The sequence below is a fragment of the Chiloscyllium plagiosum genome, unplaced genomic scaffold (genome assembly GCF_037043375.1).
Source record: "Chiloscyllium plagiosum isolate Xiang-an unplaced genomic scaffold, Cpla_swu_hap1 HiC_scaffold_43, whole genome shotgun sequence".
Lineage (NCBI taxonomy): Eukaryota > Metazoa > Chordata > Chondrichthyes > Orectolobiformes > Hemiscylliidae > Chiloscyllium > Chiloscyllium plagiosum.
The window spans coordinates 15,804,658-15,824,784 of record NW_028270181.1 but is presented as its reverse complement, the minus strand read 5'-3'; the positions used below and the strand labels follow the sequence as shown (position 1 = coordinate 15,824,784).

Below are 20,127 nucleotides of genomic sequence, written 5' to 3'. Positions count from 1 at the left end.
TACGCAGGTTGTATCTGGATTTCCTGTAAAGGTCAGGCTTGTCTAACCTGAACACTACTCACCTGGACTTCAGTAGGTCACGGATCTCCCGATTCATCCATGGTTTCCGTACAGGGAATACTCGGATTAACTTCTTTGGCATGCAGTCTTCCACACACTCGCTAATGGAGTCTGCAACAGCAGTGGCATACTCATCCAGGTTGATCTTGAAGTTCTTGAATATGGACCGTCTACCGATTCTAAGCGGTCCCATAGAAGCTCTTCTGCTGCCCCAGAACAACATTGTACTACTGAGCTGGTGTTAAGGATGTACTCTCAAGCCTAATACAATTTTTTAAATTAAGTGGGCATGTTGCAGCCTGACGATGTTTAAAAAAAATCACACGACACCAGGTTATAGTACAACAGGTTTATTTGGAAGTACAAGCCTTTGGAGTGCTACAAAAGCTTGTGCTTGCAAATAAACCTGCTGGACTATAACCTGGTGTTGTGTGATTTTTAATTTTGTGCATCCCAGTCCAACACTGGCTCCTCCATGTCATAGCCTAATGATACCATTGGATCTGCAATTCTAATTTGCTGACCTGATTGGGAAGTCTATTTAATGGTGGGGAAAAGAATCTATAGTCAGTAACAGGCCTGAACAGGAGTAGGAATGTTTCCCCATGACCTGGCATGACAACGTTAAGCGTCTCCTGCTGAAGACTCATCCTCCCCGCCCTCTCCCTCACTATTCTCATCATGATCCTCCTACCCTTACTGCTCCAGGAGAGTCCCAGCAGCCAATCCTGGCAGCAACTTGGGTTACCTGGTGTTCAACCAATTTCCACCCCAATTGGACAGAAAATCAATGTTGGGACTCCATTCAGGGCAGCAAGTTAAAAATGGCCTGGGCTTCATTTCTGGAACTGCAGACATGCTTCTAACTGCAAAGAAAATAATTCACAGCTGAAATTGGACCTCTGACCCTCTCAGACACTGTTGTTTGTACCAAAGGACTTGTACTCAGTTCATTCTATTTCTGGAGGTAGCTGACCTGCTCTCCTTCCTGTCAGTCTGCTTACTTTGCACAAAGTAGCAGCACATGCTACTGCAAATCTCCCTCTCACTGCAGGGTCTGGTCAAAGATTGTCTTCGCATTGTTTCATGTTGAACTGCTTTGCACAAGCTCAAGTCATCTGACGTTCACTGCAATCTCATTTAATCGCATGCTTAGAATCCTAAAACAAAAGAAAATGGACTTTGCTGTCTGTGTTAAACCCGAGGCGATGGAATTTACCACAGAAATAAATCTGAATCTTATGAGGATTTGTAAAGGTCACTTTTATGAGATCTCGTATCTCGAGTTAACATTCTACATTCCCCATGTTGCTGGTTTAACATCATGGTCCAGATGAGTGCCTTTGACTTGTCCTGAGCTTGTTGATGCGATTATTCATTTTGGTCAGGAAATGGACACCGAGGCGATCAAAAACACACATGGGATGTTTACAACTTTTAACAAGCTGCTGACTTCATTAGCAGTCGCACGTCAGGCAGCATAACCCCGTAACCAGCAGTGTGACTTACACTTAGCCGTCGACCACTCGCCGCCAGATTTATGTGGCACAGCCTGAATGGGAATTCAACCCCCCACTGAGGTCATATGCAGAATACATACACTGTAAATTCATGGTCGACATTATATCAGTGAGTGTAATTAGCCTTGTAAATCCCAGAAAGCTGCCTTTGACAGCTATGCTGAATGCTTGCAATGTTTTACGTTAGTGATCTAAGCTTAACATAAAACCGTACCTTGGGCAAACCGCAAGCATTCTGTAGCTACCTCAGAGTTCCTGAATTATGAGAGTTTTTCATTTACTTCAGTTTGATTCACCAACAGGGTGGAAATTTGACTGATGACCATGCATTTTAAACAACCAACAGTTGAAAGCAGCACGAAGGGCTCTCTGCTGCCGTTTGGTCTTTCCACTACCACTATCAGCCTTCCCCTTACACCCCGCCACTGCCCTGCCTCACCCAGCAATTAGCTCAATACATGGATTAATCCCCTGCTGGTCACTATTTTGTGGACTGACATACATAGCTTTAAAGTTTCTCTCTGGTTCAATTTTAGAAGAGCACAACAAGGTCAGCTACATTTGGAGGCACTCTCCGAAGTTTCCAGCTCCTGCTGACCTGATTTCCCTCAGCCGGCCTTTATGCTATCTCTCAATATTTTTATTACCAATAAACAAAGTGCTGCCTGGAAGTGGGAAGAAGGCAAACAGTTTTCTTTTTAAGCTGCCCTGACAATTTTCTTCTCATTCTTTCACTCACAGCAATTAATTTTTAATCTGTGGAGACTCTGGGGCAAACTGGAGGGTTGGTGACAATAGAAAAATGGCCCCTGAGCAGCATGCTCCCCACTTACATTCAGCGCCTGAACTTGTGACTGAAGTGCCTGGGTTCCTGAACACAGAACTCAGATTATGCTGCACTACACGCCCAATGGACTACCCCAAAGTGGGGTTGATGCTGTGGTAGCAGTAGGTAATTAAGTTGGCCAAGGTGATGCTAGGTTTCACATATCTGGAAGAGAGGGATTGTGGAAGGCCTTCTCATTCTGCTGCAAATTGAAGACATTAAGTGGGCTATTGATGCAGTGCAGCCTCAGTGCACCACCACTGGTATTCACCTTGAAGCGGGCTGGGAACTCACAATGTGATTGGTCTAACCAGGTGTTTAAAAGGTTGACAAAATTTGGTAAGGTAGGTACACAGAATGAGAGAACTGAGTACATGAGGGATTTCACACCCTGGAAAGATGGCAGATGAAATGTTAACTGCTGTGCATCATTACTGAGTCTTGCAGTGAGAGGTAGAAACTGATGGCTCATGAAGCCACCCACTAACATCAGAAGGTGGCTGTCAGAGATAATGTGAATTCATGATGTGGGTGGGGAAGACTATAGAGGCTTTAACTTTCCTTGAGGACCCAGTGGAACACCACTGCTAATCCATGTCTTACATAAGAAAATAATTTTCGAAAGTCTTGTCTTAGCAATTCCATCAGCTTCCAGCAGGAAAAAATGGGCAACCTACTCAACAGCTAGTTAAAAGTTCAATGGCACAGATCTATACATAAATTGTATAGATTCGTAGTCATCAATGGGACTCCTAGGAGTAGAGCTGGAAATGTGTTGCTGGAAAAGCGCAGCAGGTCAGGCAGCATCCAGGAAACAGGAGAATCGACGTTTCGGGCATAAGCCCTTCTTCAGCATAAGCCCTTCCTGAAGAAGGGCTTATGCCCGAAACGTCGATTCTCCTGTTCCCTGGATGCTGCCTGACCTGCTGCGCTTTTCCAGCAACACATTTCCAGCTCTGATCTCCAGCATCTGCAGACCTCACTTTCTCCTCCTAGGAGTAGAGGCTACATCAGCTGCCAAAACAAACAGTATTCATATTGCAGATTGTGGAAATAGACAATACCTTTTTGTATCATTGAACACACACCATTCCTGCTGATCAGTGAAGGGTTAAAACTAGGCTTGACATGCCTGATTACTGGAGTCACAAGGCACAAGTCTGACTCAAAACTGGTGAAAAATTCCAGTTAAAAATAAATCTAACTCAAGGATATAATAAATATTGATGGCAACTCAAGAGGTATAATTAGTCAATTACTGCCTTCAGGATACAGATGTAACCTCAAACCTTCAATAGGACTTTCACCTTTGCTTGCTATAATGAACTCTCATTGACCCTTTGCCAATAGTTCACTATTGTATCTGGCAACTCCAGCTCATATTTCTATACCACACATTTCAGCTCAATAACTGCATCTATTTACATGTAAATCTAATATAGTTAGATTTCAAATAGTTTGGTTCCATAACAACCTTCTGCAGAAATGAGTTTCTCATATCCTAATTCCTCAATTAGGATAACAAATTATAATAAAGCATTGCAAAGTTCACAGAAGCGTTATAAACTGCAGTTTGACACTCGGCTAAATCACATGACCTGAGAACCAATGGCCTAAAAGCTTGGTCAAAAAGCATCTTAAAAGTGGAAAGCCATAGAGAGGTTGAGAGTTTAGTGAAGGAATTCCAGAGCTTAGGGCCATCAATCATGGAGCAATCAAAATGGGGATGTTCGAGAGGTCAGAATGGGAAGAATGCAGATAGCATGGAGAACTGTGGAGCTAATGTTTCCATTGGTAGGAGAGATTAGGACACAAGGTCACAGCCTTAGAATAAAGGGAATGGAGATAAGGAGAAACTTCTTCAGCAAGAGAGTGGTGAATCTATGGAATTCAATGTCACAGAAGACTGTGGAGGCCAGGTCTTTGAGTATATTTAAGACAGAGGTAGATAGGTTCTCGATTGTCAAGGGGATCAAGGGTTATGGGAAAAAGTGGGAGAATGGTGTCGAGAAATCTATCAGCCATGATTGAATGGCAGAGCAGACTTGATGGGCTGAATGGCTTAATTTCTGCTCCTATGTTTTATGGTCCTATAATATCTCTTCACCTCTTTATACCATTAAAACCTTATATAAAAATACTTCAATTAAATTGCCTATTGAAGTACTCTGCTAAAGTATGACAAGGTTTCATCACAACTGTAGCTTTCCACTACAAGCATCAATCTAGTGCGTGTATGTGTGTGCATGTGTGTGCACGTGTGAGTGAGAGAGAGAATGTCCCTTCAGTAAACAGTTGCTGAAGAAACAGTGCCCTAACTGGACCCCCATTACAAATACAAAAATGCGTGGATGCTGGAAATCTGAAATAAAAATAGAAAATATTGGAAACATTCAGCAGATCTAGTGGCACATGAAGAGAAAGAAACAGAGTTAATGTTTCAAGTCTGCACACTTCCATCAGAACCCTGTTGCGGCCTTATATAATGTATTTACATCTTGGTCTTTCACTCTCCTGCTTCTGCTCATGAAACCCAAAATGCTCCTAGCCTTTTCCTTTGTGGCTTCAACACTTGTGCTCCCATTTGCAGAAATTCTGTATTGAAACAATAGCTGTCTTTGATTTGCCCATCAGATAACAAGGTAGGGTTCCAAACCTCTACAAAACTACCTGAGTAGCCAGGTATTAAAGGTTAATTTCTCGGGTACTAATGTGATCACAGATAAGCTGCCATATTCTGGTTGAAAAATGTGGGCTAATCTTTATGTTTCAATTGTTTATCAAAACATTTTTGTTCATCACTTCTAGAAATAATTGATGTAGAAAAAAAAGGCTGTTTGCAAAATGCTGTTAAGAATCATTCAATCAGACAATGATTTTAAATTGGCAAGGGAAGATGGTGTACAATGTGGATGGGCATGCTGGACAAGTGACAGGAGTTGTGGGGAGGGTGGGGCGGGGGGGGGGAGAAGGGACAGCAGATGGTGGCAAGTTATAACAGCTTCAGGAATATGTCCAAACAGAGTTAGCCATTTATGCTAAGGGAATATCTGTTATAACGTACACCTTTTATCCACACTGGTTTTAAGAACCAATGGCAGCCTTTAGTTATACAGAGGAACCTCGATTATCTGAAGATCACGGGTTGGGAATATTTCACTTGGTTAATTGAATTTTGGATAATCAAATGCCGGATAACATAATTTAGCCAAGCATTGGGACTTTGCAATCTTGCTGCATAATCCCATATTCAGATTATCAAATGCCGCATAATTGAGGTTTCTCTGTACTGAGTTAGTTCTGATTCACAGAGTTAGAAATGGAATGTGATGTGAAAATTGGCTTCAGCATCCAGGGGATAGGAAGCTGGAAAACTAGCTGGGATTTCACCTCCTGATCATTATGTGGACACCCTGTGAGAACCGACTTCAACTGTAATACGCCAGGCAGGTGGCTCGATGAATCCTGACTTTGAATTTTCTAATACCATGATGTTCACCTATCGCACCATGCCCACTGACTCACACTGGGTTCTAGTAACTAGAAATTCAAGTATACACATGAACAAAAATAAATTAATACTGCTTCACAATGGGGTTGAATAATGCAGCCCACACCATGACAATAAATAATAACCTTTATGCTACTTAATATAGTCTCTCTCTACAAAATTCCATATTTTAATTTTATAATATAACCTTTATAGATATAAGATGACGAACAGTGAAATCCCACTCCAAATGGAGTGCGATGTTTAAAGGTAAGATTGGTAGCATATTATTTTCAAGACTAAATGGGTGCACATTACTATTTTTATTCATGGCGTGTGTAATTGTAGCGTTGAATTGCAGAAAGCAAAATAAAAGCGAAATGTCTCATAAATCAGAATCTGCCAATTTTAACTTGATATAAAGGCTAATTAAAACTTAATTCACTTCGTTGCTTGGGCAAGTTTAATGAAAAGTTGTAGCTCCAGCATTGGAATGTATTAGCGGTAGTTCATGACAAGATCATGGTGCAAGCAGAACATCAAAGGGCAACACTTCTTATCAGCCAAATGTGGGCAGTTCCTATATGCACACCAAAGATAGGGAGACAGTTTGCTTCTGAACTGGCAGCACAGTTTCATCTGGTGTTCTGGCATGGTACTTTCTGGGTAGGATTTAATTTTACAGATAAAAATGTAAAAGGAAGAAATCAAATCAGGTAAGCATTCATTAACATTCAACTCTTTGGTTTCTTCATGTCTTCTTTCCTTCTTCGCTGACTCCTATTGGGGCATAAATCTAAGCTGCTGATTGGTATCTTGCTCAAGTGGCCAACGTGAGCCCACACTCTGTACTGGTCAGATATTCAATGTTGGACAACTGGTCTGCAGACATAGGTAAAAACAATGACTGCAGATGCTGGAAACCAGATTTTGGATTAGTGGTGCTGGAAGAGCACAGCAGTTCAGGCAGCATCTGAGGAGCAGCAAAATCGACGTTTCGGGCAAAAAACCCTTCATCAGATGAAGGGCTTTTGCCCGAAACGTCGATTTTGCTGCTCCTCGGATGCTGCCTGAACTGCTGGTCTGCAGACATATCAGATTCACAAAACAAAGGGGAAGCTTAAAGCAATTTTTATCTTTTGCTAGGAAGTACAGCTAGTTTTTTTTTCCCCCTTCAGGAATTTAAACTCTATGGGTAGGAAGTTAGTTATCCAATAGTGCTGTTTCTCAAGTGTAGACAGTGATGTGGCCACAAAGCGTACCAAACAGAGACCTTTGAGATGATCACAACTGGGCCTCTGACTCAAAGGACTTACTCTAAATAATTTCCTGAAAGGATTCTAAAACAGGTGTTAAGTCCTTGTCAACATACTTAAGGGACAAACATCTGTTTTGGGTGGTGGCAGTGATGTCTGAAAAATTGCCCCACCCTGTTGTACTCCAGGTGCAACAATGCATTAAACACAATCTAATTCTTTTGCACTCACTTATTTAATAAACATCTGGAATAATTTATCGGGGTAATAAAGGCAGTATAGACAATGCTGATCTGAGAGAGCTGGAGTAAGAGCTTTGGAGAGTTCAATGGGTTTTCTCATACTTTGCATTTTTTCATGTTCTAATTGCAAAGACAATACCACTGCCCAGCTGGGATCCAATTTGGATCCTCTTGGGTTTGCAAGGCTCAGTATGTATATAATCTTGAAAAAAAACCTGCAAAACATAGTGGTTATAAAATTATAGCATTCAACTGGAGAAGTGAGTCCCATATTTCCAAAGACAACTGTGTAGCAACAATAACAAGTTCTGAAGGGAGTTTCAATCAGCAAGAGTAGACTAGAAGGGGTACACACTTTCTGCGGCATGAGTAGGGAAGAGACACAGTCAAACTAACATCTACAATCAAGTTATCTACAACACTGGCAGATTTTTAATTGGACTTCTGCATAAAATAACAATTAAATACTCTTGCAAATGAAGACAAAAGGCACATTTTAACAGAACTCACTGCAGGTTCAAAGAATCTTTTTAACAACTCATGCAACTGAACAGTAAAAAAATGGTTATCTAGAATTAGTACAGTGAGTAATAAATGTAAATGACAGAAATTTGGAGGTAATGTCTTTTTGAACTATTCCCTTAAGGCCATACTGTGAAAAAAAATCCTAAATGTAGATACCAGGCTAATGTACTTCAACCTGCAATTAGTACATTACTGGAACCATTACCCACTTAAACAATAGCATCAGATGCAGTCCTTGTAGTCTCATTAGAATTTTAAGGGTTATGTGGTTTACTAGCATTGTGTTACTGCTTTGAGCTTGCAATTAGTAAATATAAACCAGCAGGGTGGCTAGTCATGTCATGCTAAAGGTGTGTAAAATATTAAAATTACAAAATTTAATTTTTATTTGCAAGTAGGCAGTTTAAATGCCATTCTCGTAGCCATTGCAGCTTCATTTAATTAAGATTGCTGAACCACTTAAGAAAACATCAAAGGGCCAAAAGTCATTCTAATAAGGCACCAAACACAATTACTGTAATAATGATAGACCTCTAAATCTATTCCAGAGACTTTTAAAATATACTATATTCACGTCAAATGTCTTACTGGCATGAGAGCTTTTCAATCTATTCTGAGGAAAATTAAGAACAGACATGGAACAACCAGTCCAGCATTAAAGACTCAGAACATTTTAAAAGTCTCAAAGGAGGTATAAAGTGCTTTTATAAATATTTCAGAAGTACAATCATTTAAACGGTGTTATTATCTATTGCTCTGTTAGCTCTCTAATACCACTACTTGAAGTTGGTGAGTGTTATTTAGCAATTGTTGCAAATCGATTTCAGTAATTTTATAAACAGCCTTAAGCAATGGTTGATTTTCTACCTGTTGCCAAGCAACTGCTGCAATGCATAGTCATCTATATAAATCATTACATTCGGTTGGAACAAACATTGATCTCCTTGTACATTTTAATTAAATCATAATATTCTTCCCAGATTCAAAAAAGTACTACAGATTGCTGTACATAACCCGAGTAAGAACACTCTTTAAACAATTCAATGTCTTAAGGCAAAGAGAGAGATTAAAATATTTATAACTGGGCCAAAGAAGCAGTAAATAATTGCTTTCTGCACCTATATGTAGATGTTATCGAGCATATATTTGCTGATTTTACATGTCCCACGTCATTTCTCATTTTCAAGAAGGTAGTCAGTTTTAAGTCCCATATGAAATGGAAACATATCAACGGTTTCTAATATGTTTATGTCCCCAGATAGTGGTACATAAAATATTTCCACAAGAGGTACATTACTACATAAACAACTGTACAATCTGACAATGAATAGAACCTAAATCTTTTCCAACAAAACATTTTACGAGGTCAAACAGTTCCCCGCCTCATTCTATTATCAGATAGCTGTGAGTTTGATGTGTGAGATGTTGAGGCCTTAAACAGCGCTAAAAGGTGATTAGTCATAGTTTTGAAAACAAAAAGAACTGTGCATTTCAATGTTTAATTGATAATGCATATTTCTGAGCTAAACAGAGAAAGTATGAAACATTCTCTAAACTCTAGACTCCAGAATTGAAAATGTCCAAGTTACCATATGCCTTGACCTTCTGAGAGTCAATGAAATTTTGAGGAAAATGAAAAAAGACAATTGTTGCAAGCAAAATTATCATATATATTAAAAAAAAGGATCTCTGTCATTTTTTGTTCTTTTCTCTCAAAACAGTCACAAAAATGGCCACACACAAACTATGCATAAGAAGCTTTTGAAACACTTAAGTTTAATTATACCCTTGCTATATAAGGTTCAGCCCATTTAAAAATGTCCCCATCAATCCAAAAGCTATTATTTTCCTTTGCTGTTTATCTCCGTCCTGTTTAAAACATCATTGCAGTCAGTTGCCCTTATTGTCAAATATACCAATCTGAGACTGTTTGAATTACTGAGTGAGGGATATTCTTTTTGCCAGCTCCTGTCCCCTCCAGGCATTGCAGGGAAGTATTATAGGGCAGTCCTTACCTTGGGAATTAGCCTGCAAGACCCCTATGCTGTCATCAAACTGCATAGATTTGATGTTGAGTGACGCCAAGATGCATTCTTTGTCCTGCAGCGAACAATCGTCGATATTGTTCTGATTGGCTGATAGAATAACACACATGTCGCAGAGGTTGATGTTGACAGCCCTTAAATCAGCTCGACATAATGGCGTACCCTTCAGCGAATAAAAAATAGAAAAACAAATTAAAGATCAAGACTGCAGCTATGGGACAATACTTAACAAGTAGTCTTTTATACTCCAACATTAAACCAATGTAACTATGTGCTGGGGAATTGGAGATGTGCACTTATCTGAAAGGGTAGATGGTGCTGATGGCAACTCTCCGGTTCATTGTTTATACTCACTGAAGCCATTAAAAGCAAATAAGAGACAGGCACATTGCCAGCTTTCTACATCTGAGTCATTGATGCCAAGTCAATAACTGTAAGCAATCTTTTCTAACTGGCAAACTCTGGCATTCAGAATGCGTGAACGAAATGCCAGGCTGCTCATCATTGCAACAAAATGTCAAATAGCACTTGCGGTATCTGGATATCCATGGAACAAAGGGTGAAGAAAGTAAAGGAGCCGAAACAATGGCAGTTATTTGTGCATATTAGCCCTTGCTAGTGCACTGATAAGGTATTTGCACGGCAGGGTAGATTATATATCCTTTTTAAAAACTTGTTCAAAGGATCTGGGCATCAACAGGCCAACATTTCTTCATAATTCCTAATTGACCTGGAAGAGGTGATGGTGAGCTCACTTCTGGCCTACCAACAATTCTTGTGGAATAGGGACACCTACAATACTGTCAGGAAGGACATTCCAGGATTTTGATCCAGTGACTGAAGGAACAGCAATACAGTTGCAAGTCAGGATGGATGTGTGGGTTGGAAGGAAACTTGTAGGTGGTGGTGTTACCATACATATGTTGCATAAGGTGTTGTTGAAGGAGCATCTTGTCAATGGTACACTGCTGCTAACGGGCATTAATTGTGAAGGAAATAGATGTTGAAGGTGGTGGATGGAGTACCAGGTGAGATGCCTCGTCCTTGGTAGCTTCAATCTTTACAGTATTGTTGGAGCTGCACTATGCAGACAAATGGAAAGTGCTCCATCATGTATCTGACTTGTGCCTTGCAGATGGTGGACAGGCACTGGAGAGACAGGAGGCAAGCTAGTCATCCAGAATTCCTATCCTCTGACCTGCTTGTGTATCACAGTATTTATATAGCTGGTCCAGTTTAGTGTCTGGTCAATGGTAACCCCCACAATGTTGATTGCAGGTGATTCAACAATGCGACTGCTATTTGAAAATCAAGAGGCAATGATTACATTCTTTCATGTTACAGGTAGTCATTGCCTGGCACTGGTATGGTGTCAATGTTAGTTGCCATTTATCAGTTCACAGACTCCTTTAATATCTGAGGAGACTCGAACTGTACTTATCATGTGCAATCATCAACAAAAAGCCCTACTTTTGACCTTATGAAGGAGGGAAGATGATTGTTGAGACAACTGGGCACACCCCTGAGGAACACCTGCAGTGATAAACTGTAGCTGAGATGTTTGACCTCCAACAACCACAACCATTTTCACTTGTGCTAGGGTATAACTCCAACCAGCGAGTTTATTCCCCTTAATGCTCATTGACTGAATTGTCTGTTTCTGTGCTATACATCTCTATGGCTCTAACTTTGTCAGGGCTCTCTTTGATGCCTGAACTGGTCAAATTCTGCCTTGATCTCAAGGCCAGTCACTCTGTTCACACATCTGGAGTTCAGTTCATGTCAATATACGGACATGAGGTTAATGAGGTCAGGAGTTACGTGGCCCTGGTGGAACCCAAACTGCGCATCTGTGAACAGGTTATTGCTAAGCAAGTGCTGATTGATAGAACTGTCAATGACCTGCTTTCATCACTTTGCCGAAAATGGAACATAGACTGATAGGGGCAGTAATTGACTCAGTTGGACCTGTCCTGTTTTTTATGGACAGGACATAGTTGGGTAATTTTCCACTTTGTTGGGTGTAGATGCCGGTGTTTCATGCTGTACTGGGACAGCTTGGCTAAGGATGTTACTGATTCTGAAGCACAAGTCTTCAGAATTGCAGAATGTTATCTGAGCTCATTGATAATGCAGCAGCCATTTGCTGATATTACATGAAGTGAATCAAAATAGTTGAAATGTAGCACCTGAGAGGCTGCGGACCTCAGTAGGAGGTCATCTGAACCCTCTCTCTGTTGGAAGCTACAACTCCATCAACATTACAATCTCTAATTGAAGAAAATATTTCTGATATTGTGGAAGATGTTCTAAATTGTATTTTGAAGAATTTGCACTCATATACATATTTTTGTGGTGTGTATTAGATTATCTGGTTCATGCAGGAGCTTGAGGGTTTTATTCGTGTGTTTGTGTTGAAGGACTGGATTTGAGGGCTGAAGCATTTTGTTGTTGATCCCTTGTGCCCATCGGGATAAGAAGCAAAAGAGACCTGCCTATTTGCTGCCTTTTGGTTGTGGTCTTTAGCCCTTGTTGGTCTTTGCTGACCTTACTTAGAATATATAATTTTGAATGTTTCTGCTGCTGTTTCTTCCTTCTGATGATTCTTTTGAGTATATCGTTGGGAGCAATACACTGAAAGGACCTTGAAAATAATTACTAGATATTGTCTAACTTTAACTGGTAGCCGAATGCCAATTGTTTACTATTCCGTCAGTGCTTCAGACACACATTTGCCATGGAGAGGCACTCAGCACACCAGCGCATAGAAAGACAGAGGGAGTCAGAGGTGTACAGCACGGAAACAGTCCCTTCGGTCCAACTTGTCCATGCCTACCAGATATTCGAATTAAATCTAGTCCCACCTGCCAGCAACTGGCACATATCCCTTCCAAACCCTTCCTATTCATATACTCATCCAAATGCCTCTTAAATGTTGCAATTGTACTAGCCTCCACTACTTCCTCTGACAGCTCATTCCATACACTTACAACCCTCTGTGTGAAAATGTTGCCCTTTAGGTCTCTTTTATATCTTTCCCCTCTCACCTTAAACCTATGCCCTCTAGTTCTGGACTCTCCCACCCCAGGGAAAAGACTTTGTCTATTTATCCTATCCATGCCCCTCATAATTTTACAAACCTCTATAAAGTCACCCCTCAGCCTCTGACACTCCAGGGAAAACAACCCTAGCCGATTCAACTGAAAGAATGAATCTTTTCTCAGCCTCAATCAAAACATCTGCTGGCTTGTACGCAGTTTGAGAGCTCCTCGCTGTTTAATCAGTAGGATCAGCGATAATTAGGGTGAGCCATTTGAATTGTGGGATCTTGGGACTAGTATCCACAATGACACTGCAAAGGGTTGACTAGAATTTAAATGAAAGAGGTGACCGAACTAGTCTCTAACTTCTTCAGCAACACACTTCCATTGTATTGTGGCACCAGTGCATACTATATAGAGTATGTATAGCTGAAACTAACCAATTATAGTTTTGCTGTACCTATCAAGCCTTGTGATCTCTATCAGGAGGAGCATAAGAACAGAAATATCATGGAAATTCTCCGAACTCCTAGATTCATTGCAAGTCACATTCTGACTTTGGCGAATACTGTTGCTCTTTATTTATTGTAAGGTCAAAATCCTGGAAGAGCATACTTAATATCACATACAGATTATTACAAGCTGTAGATGCTTGAAGTCCTACGAACTGAGCAGATGTCTGACTACATTGCCAGGTAAAAGCACATAATATGGAGAAGGGACTAATCTGTGAAGACAGATTGGGCAAAGTGGGACTGTATTTTGTTGAGTTTTGCAGAATGATCTTATCGAAACTTACAAAATACCTAAAGGGACAGACAGTGTGGGTGCAGGTAAGACATTTTTCCTGGTTGGGGGGGGTCTAGAACTTGGGGGCACAAGTTGAAAATAAAGACGATGTCACTTATTATTATTTACTCAGGCGATTGTGAACCTTTAAAATTCTCTACTCAGTTTTTGGGGATGTTCAAGGTAGAGATTAATAGTTGGGTCCAGGGGGTGGCATGGTGGCTTAGTGGTTAGTGCTACTGCCTCACAGTGCCAGGGATCTGGTTTCGATTCCGACATCGGGTGACTGTCTGTGTGGAGTTTGCACATTCTCCCCGTGTCTGGGTGGGTTTCCTCCGGGTGCTCCGGTTTCTTCCGGCAATCCAAGGATGTGCAGGTTAGGTGAACTGGCCATGCTAAATTACCCATAGTGTTCAGGAATGTGGTGGTTAGGTGCATTAGTCAGGGCTAAATATGGCATAATAGGGTAGGGGAATGGGTCTGGGTAGGTTACTCTTCGGAGGGTCGGTGTTGACTTGTTGGGCCGAAGGGCTTGTTTCCACACTGTCGGGATTCTATCCTATTGGCAGGAAGCAGATGGGCTGTTTTTGTGACTAGAAGCCTGAGTCCAGTGGGGTTCTGTGGTGATGGACCCCATCCTCTCTGTGGTCTATATAAATAATTTAGACTTGAATGTAGGAGGATTAATCAGTAAGTTTGTGGATGATAATGAAATTTGGCGGGGTGGTAAAAAGTGAGGACAGGAGGATATAAATGGCTAATCAGTGGCAAATGGAACTCTATCTGTCTAAGTGAGAGGTGAGCACTTGGGTGGGACTTTGGGAAGCACCGAGGCGCAGAGGGATCTTGGTGTGCATGTTCACCAGTCTCTTAAAGTAATGGGACAGATAGATAAAGTGGTTAAGAAAACATATTAGATACATGCTTCTATTAGCCAAGTCTTAGAGTTTAAGAGCAGGGAGGTTATGGAACTGTACAACACCTTGGTTAGGTCACAATTACAGTACTGTGTGCAGTGCTGGAATCCACATTACAGGAGGGATGTGATTACACTAGAGATGAGATTTACCAGATATTGTCTGACTGGAGTGTTTTAGCTTTGAAGCAAGATTGGTTAGTCTGGTGTTCTTTTTCTTGCAGCAGAAGAGACTAACTGGAGTCAGGATTTAGATGTATACAATGATAAGGGGCATAGATAAAGTGGATAGGAAGAATTTTTTCCCCTTGGCACAGGGATTAATCACCAGGGGCATAGATTTAATGTAATGGCAGGAGGTTAAGAGGGACACGAGGAAAACTTTTTTCACTCAGAGGGTGGTGGGAAACTGGAACTCACTGCCTGTCAGGTGTTAGACACTGAAACCCGCTTAACATTTTAGAAGTATTTAGAGTGCACTTGCAATGCCAAGACATACAAGGCTCTGAACGAAATGCTGGAAAATGGGATGACAATGGTTATGTGTTTGTTTTTGACTGGCACAGACTCACTGGGCCAAAGGGCCTTTTTCTGTGCCGTAGACCTCGATGAGTCCAGGATAGATTTCTGATTCCAGTGGAGGTATAGCGTTATGGGAATGGGTGGATAAAAGGCACTAATGTATTCAATCAGCCATAAGTATCTTGAATGGCAGGGCAGGCTCAATGGGCTGAATGGCCTGCTCCCATTCCTGTGTTTCTACATTCCTATCAGACACAAGGAAACTTCTTTTACACATGGCAAAAAGCTACCAAAAACCTGTCACAAAAACACAAGAACCAAATGACCCTCCGAAGAGTAACCTACCCAGACCCATTCCCCTACCCTATTATGCCATATTTAGCCCTGACTAATGCACCTAACATTGTGTTCTGTAACAGGGACTTGTTAGAAAATGTTTTCCTTTCTAAGTGTAACTTCTGATGCTTTCACTCTGATTTACCAAGTAGTGAAATTCATGACTCAGCTAAATAAATGCCTAGATGCTGTACATCTCTATGACTCTATGACTGTATGACAAAAACACATGCTTTCACATAACGGAATTCAAGGATTAGCATTACCAGTTGTATTCAAGACTGACTTTCGATCTTTGCTTTAAGAATGAACCAGAGTGACAAACTGTTTTATTAGGTTCTTCTTTTGCAAGCTCAGTGGAGATTTGTCAGAATCTGAAGTTGATGGAACTCACCGGCAATATCGATACTTTAGGGAAGTTGTGAAGTGTCTCCCATTCTCTTGTTAGATACTCCAGCGTCCCCACAAAAACAATGTGCTTCAGTTCATGATAATGGAAATTGCTGGCTCGCAAAGGCATCACTAAGTTGCGCAAACCAACCAAAGCAGAGTTCATATCCCCAAATATACATACGACCACATGCCCGCTTAAAACCGTCATGGCAGCTTCACTCCGGGTCTAGGGAACAGAGATCTTTATTAATGACAAATATAAAGCTCATCCAGGTATGTAAAAAGTAACCACAGGTTAAATGACAGATATTCACAACAGACTTGGACTTTGTCCCATGCAAATCTACAATACTTGTAGCTTTACCTGTTAACTGCATCTTACTTTTGTAGAAATAATGGGTATAATCAAAAGTAGCTGCCCTACTTTTTACTTTCTGTTTTTCCCATTCTGTCCACATGCTTCTAAGACCTTTAATTAAGTTAACAATGAAACACTGTTTTAAACTGATGGGATGGTGAGTAACTTGAGGACGTTTATGGACAGCACGGTGGCTCAGTGGTTAGCACTGCTGCCTCACAGTGCCAGGTACCAGGGTTCAATTCCTGCCTCGGGTGACTGTCTGTGTGGAGTTTGCACATTCTCCCCATGACTGCATGGGTTTCCTCCGGGTGCTCCGGTTTCCTCCCACAATCTAAACATGTGCAGTTTAGGTGAATTGGCCATGCTAAATTGTCGATAGTGTTCAGGGATGTGTAGGTCAGGTGCATGAGTCAGGGGAAATGTATAGTAATAGAGTAGGGGATTGGGTCTGGGTGGGTTACCCTTCGGAGGGTCAGTGAGGACGTTTCCACACTGTAGGGATTCTATGATTTGAAGCAATTAGCAAAAGAACAAGAGGAAGGATGGGGATAATTTTTCTTCCAAGTCATGAAATATTGGAACACATGGCCTGAAAGTGGAGTGGAAGCATATTAAATACTAATTCACGATAGGGAATACTTAAAAGATGAAAAATATGGCTGTGGAGAACAAGCAGGTAAGTGGAACATTTGGATAGTTCTTTCAAAGAATCATCACAAGCATGTTGGGTCAAATGGTCTCCTTCAGTGCTGTAAAATTTTGTAAGCAACAGCCTTTTGCGTAGGTGCCAAGAGGGAGAAATTGATTTGTGTTAAGGAAGTCAGTCATACCTACTGTAAAACAGGACAACAGAATGATGGGTGCAACAAAATCCAGGCATCCTCAATCCTTAACCCCTGTTATCCTGATTATTTTGATTTTCACACTGCTAAGTGTCCTTGCTGCAATTTAGCATTTGCAAAACCAATTGGCTATAAATTTTCAAAGATAAGTGTTATGAAATTGTAGAACTGCATGGAGCTTTACTGCTGTTAATTGCCAGTGCATTTTGAACAGACAGAAATTCTAAATTGAGATAGAAGCAGCAACAGAGCTATCACAGAGTAAGTCGAAGCATACAAACTCAATCTTGCCAAGTCCATTATACCAGAATTTGTCCTAATGAAAATACATCTTTTGATTAATCATCACTTTTATCTTTCTGAAGAATAAGGTTTAATTGTCCAGGGGGAATACTAAAAATGGGTCCAAGACATGAGCTGATCTAATTGGACAGTGTTGTGGAAATGAGGCGCAAACGAGAAAGGCTGAGTTCAAGATCAACCATTTAAGGAACAGGAGTTTTAAAGAAGTGTTATTAAAAAAAAATGTTTCCTGCCTAGTCTGGTTTAATTACTGGATTTAAGGAGCAGATCAGAGACTTCTCCCTCACCAGGTCTTATGTTCATCACAGGCAGTAAGGATCAGGATGAGGAAGAATGTCTTCATGTAGAGGGTTATGAATCTGGAATTCTCAACTTCAACTAATATTGAGATGCTGAGCACATTTTTAACATCACCCCCACAACATCTCTGATGGAATCCCTTAGATATCCCAAGGACTCCATGGAGATTTCCTAAGAAGCCTGAATTTCAGATGCACAATTCCCTTGCTCTTGCAGACTCTCCGAAAAAGTTTCCATCACTGGGTTAGAAGTGGGCTTCGGAGGATTCCAAAATACTGACCTGGATAGTTAGCCATGCAATGCCATACAGGAAAAGACTTAGTCAAATTCCGAGATAACTACAGAATTATATACAGCCCCTCACTCCCCCAGTCACTGATGCTGACAACCACCTCTACTGACCCCTGACAATTCTCCAATCACCTCTTCTGAACTTTTGACTATGCTGCTAAACCCCAACTCTCCCCAGACCCGACCTGACTTTGCCACAGAACTAATGCAGCCCGACCCGACAATCCCTTAATCTAAGCTGACCTGACCCCACCCAACAGACACCAACCTGACTCCCCTTTCCAAGGCCTAGCCCCACTCCCCCGAAACTATCCAAATTGACTGATGACTTGACAGACTCCTGTAACATACTTACCCACCTGCAACCCATATAGTTCACACACTTGCCACTCTATTCCCTGAATCATAATGTTAGCCCTCCCCACCTCCCCTTACCCTCTTCTCACCATAGCTCTTTGTGGAACCTTTGGTGTATTGAAACTCTTTACAAACTGGAATGCTGCAGCTAATGCCATGAAAAGGTGGCACGGCTTCTGCTCACATTCTCTGTGCTGCTCTGTCCAACATTTGCTGCACTGAGTCACTTCTGAAAGATCCTCCATTGGAAGATCACTCAGAGGAAGATAAATGTGTGATTCTTGGCTGATCAGGGTCATAAATAAGATTTCTGATCATTGTTAGAAGATGTGAAGAAATGTAAAGGCAATTTATCTAAATGGAGAGAAACTTCAGTGTAATTCAATGCAGAGGGATCTGGGCGTCCTCGTGCATTAATCATGGAAAACTAGCATGCAGGCACAGCAGCTAATAAGGAAAGCAAATGGAATGTTGATATAGTATTATTTTAAAAATTAAATATATAAAAGGTAGGGAAGTATTACTGCAACTATACAAAGTATTCCACCTGGAATACTGCATATAATGATTGTAACCTTACTTGAGGAGGAATGTGGTTGTATTGGAGGCAGTTCAGAAGAGGTTCACTTTATTGATTTCAGAGATATGGGGTTTGTCTAATGAAGAGAAATTGGGCAGTTTAGGCCTATACTCTGTGGAGTTTAGAAGAAGGAGAGAGATCTAATTGAGGCATATAAGAGGTGAAAGGGGATTGACCAAGACGTTGAAAGGATGTTTCCTTATGGGGCAATCTAGAGCAAGGCATCATAGTTTTAGGATAAGGGATGGTAGATTTAAAACAGAGATGATCAGAAATTACTTCTCTCTAATGGTCATGAATTTGTGGAATTTATTATCCCAGAGTGTGGTGGATGCTGGGACACCGAGTAAATTTAAAGAGGAGATAGGCAGATTTTTAATAAATTATGGGTTGAAGGATTATGGAGAGCAGGCAGCAAAGTGGAGTTGAGGCCAAAATGAGATCATGTGAAAGTGAGGACTGCAGATGTTGGAGATCAAGTCAAATGGCAATGGGAAAGCACAGCCGGGTCAGGCAGCATGCAAGGAGCAGGAGAGTTTACATTTCGAGCATAAGCTCTTCATCAGGAATGTGATGAAGAGCTTATGCTTGAAATGTCAACTTTTCTGCTCATCGGATGCTGCCTGACCGGCTGTGCTTTTCCAGCACCAGACTTTTTGACGCCAAAATGAAATCAGCCATGATTGCATCAAATGGAAGAGCAGTCTTGAGGAGCCGAATGACCTACTTCTGTTCCTAGTTCTTCCATTCTTATGTGGACCCATGGTTTAATTTAGATATAAATTAGACCTACAAAATATCTGCTAAAATATAACTTCATTTAGCAAAACCATTATTTATCCTCTGCGTTCAGCAGCATTAGCGAATAATTGTTTCTGTAACATATTAATAAAGTGACCTGCTACAAGCCCTTGTAGTGCAGTGGCAATGTCCCTACCTCTGAGCTGGGTTCAAGTCCCACCTACACCAGAAGTGTGCAATGACATCTCTGAACAACAGAAAGTTTAGAAAATACATCCCCAGAGATGTGTCAGAATATATCTGAACGGGGTGATTTGAAATATCTAAAATGATCTGCTCCAACTATTCACTTGTTTTCCCATTACATCTTACAATGTGACAAAGAAAACAA

The 20,127-nt window shown here is 41.0% G+C and overlaps 1 protein-coding gene across 16 annotated transcripts in view; it reads right to left on the bottom strand.

Annotated features, from left to right (window-relative positions):
- Positions 1-20,127, bottom strand: part of LOC122541861 (calcium-activated potassium channel subunit alpha-1) — an 847,529-nt gene that overhangs the window by 94,725 nt on the left and 732,677 nt on the right. For all 16 annotated transcript variants that reach the window (XM_087982321.1, XM_087982311.1, XM_087982314.1 and 13 more), the window contains 2 exons: positions 15,963-16,187; positions 9,935-10,127 (listed from right to left, as the gene is read on the bottom strand). In XM_087982321.1, the coding sequence (XP_087838447.1) occupies positions 9,935-10,127; positions 15,963-16,187 (418 nt within the window). The remainder of the gene's footprint in view (positions 1-9,934; positions 10,128-15,962; positions 16,188-20,127) is intronic.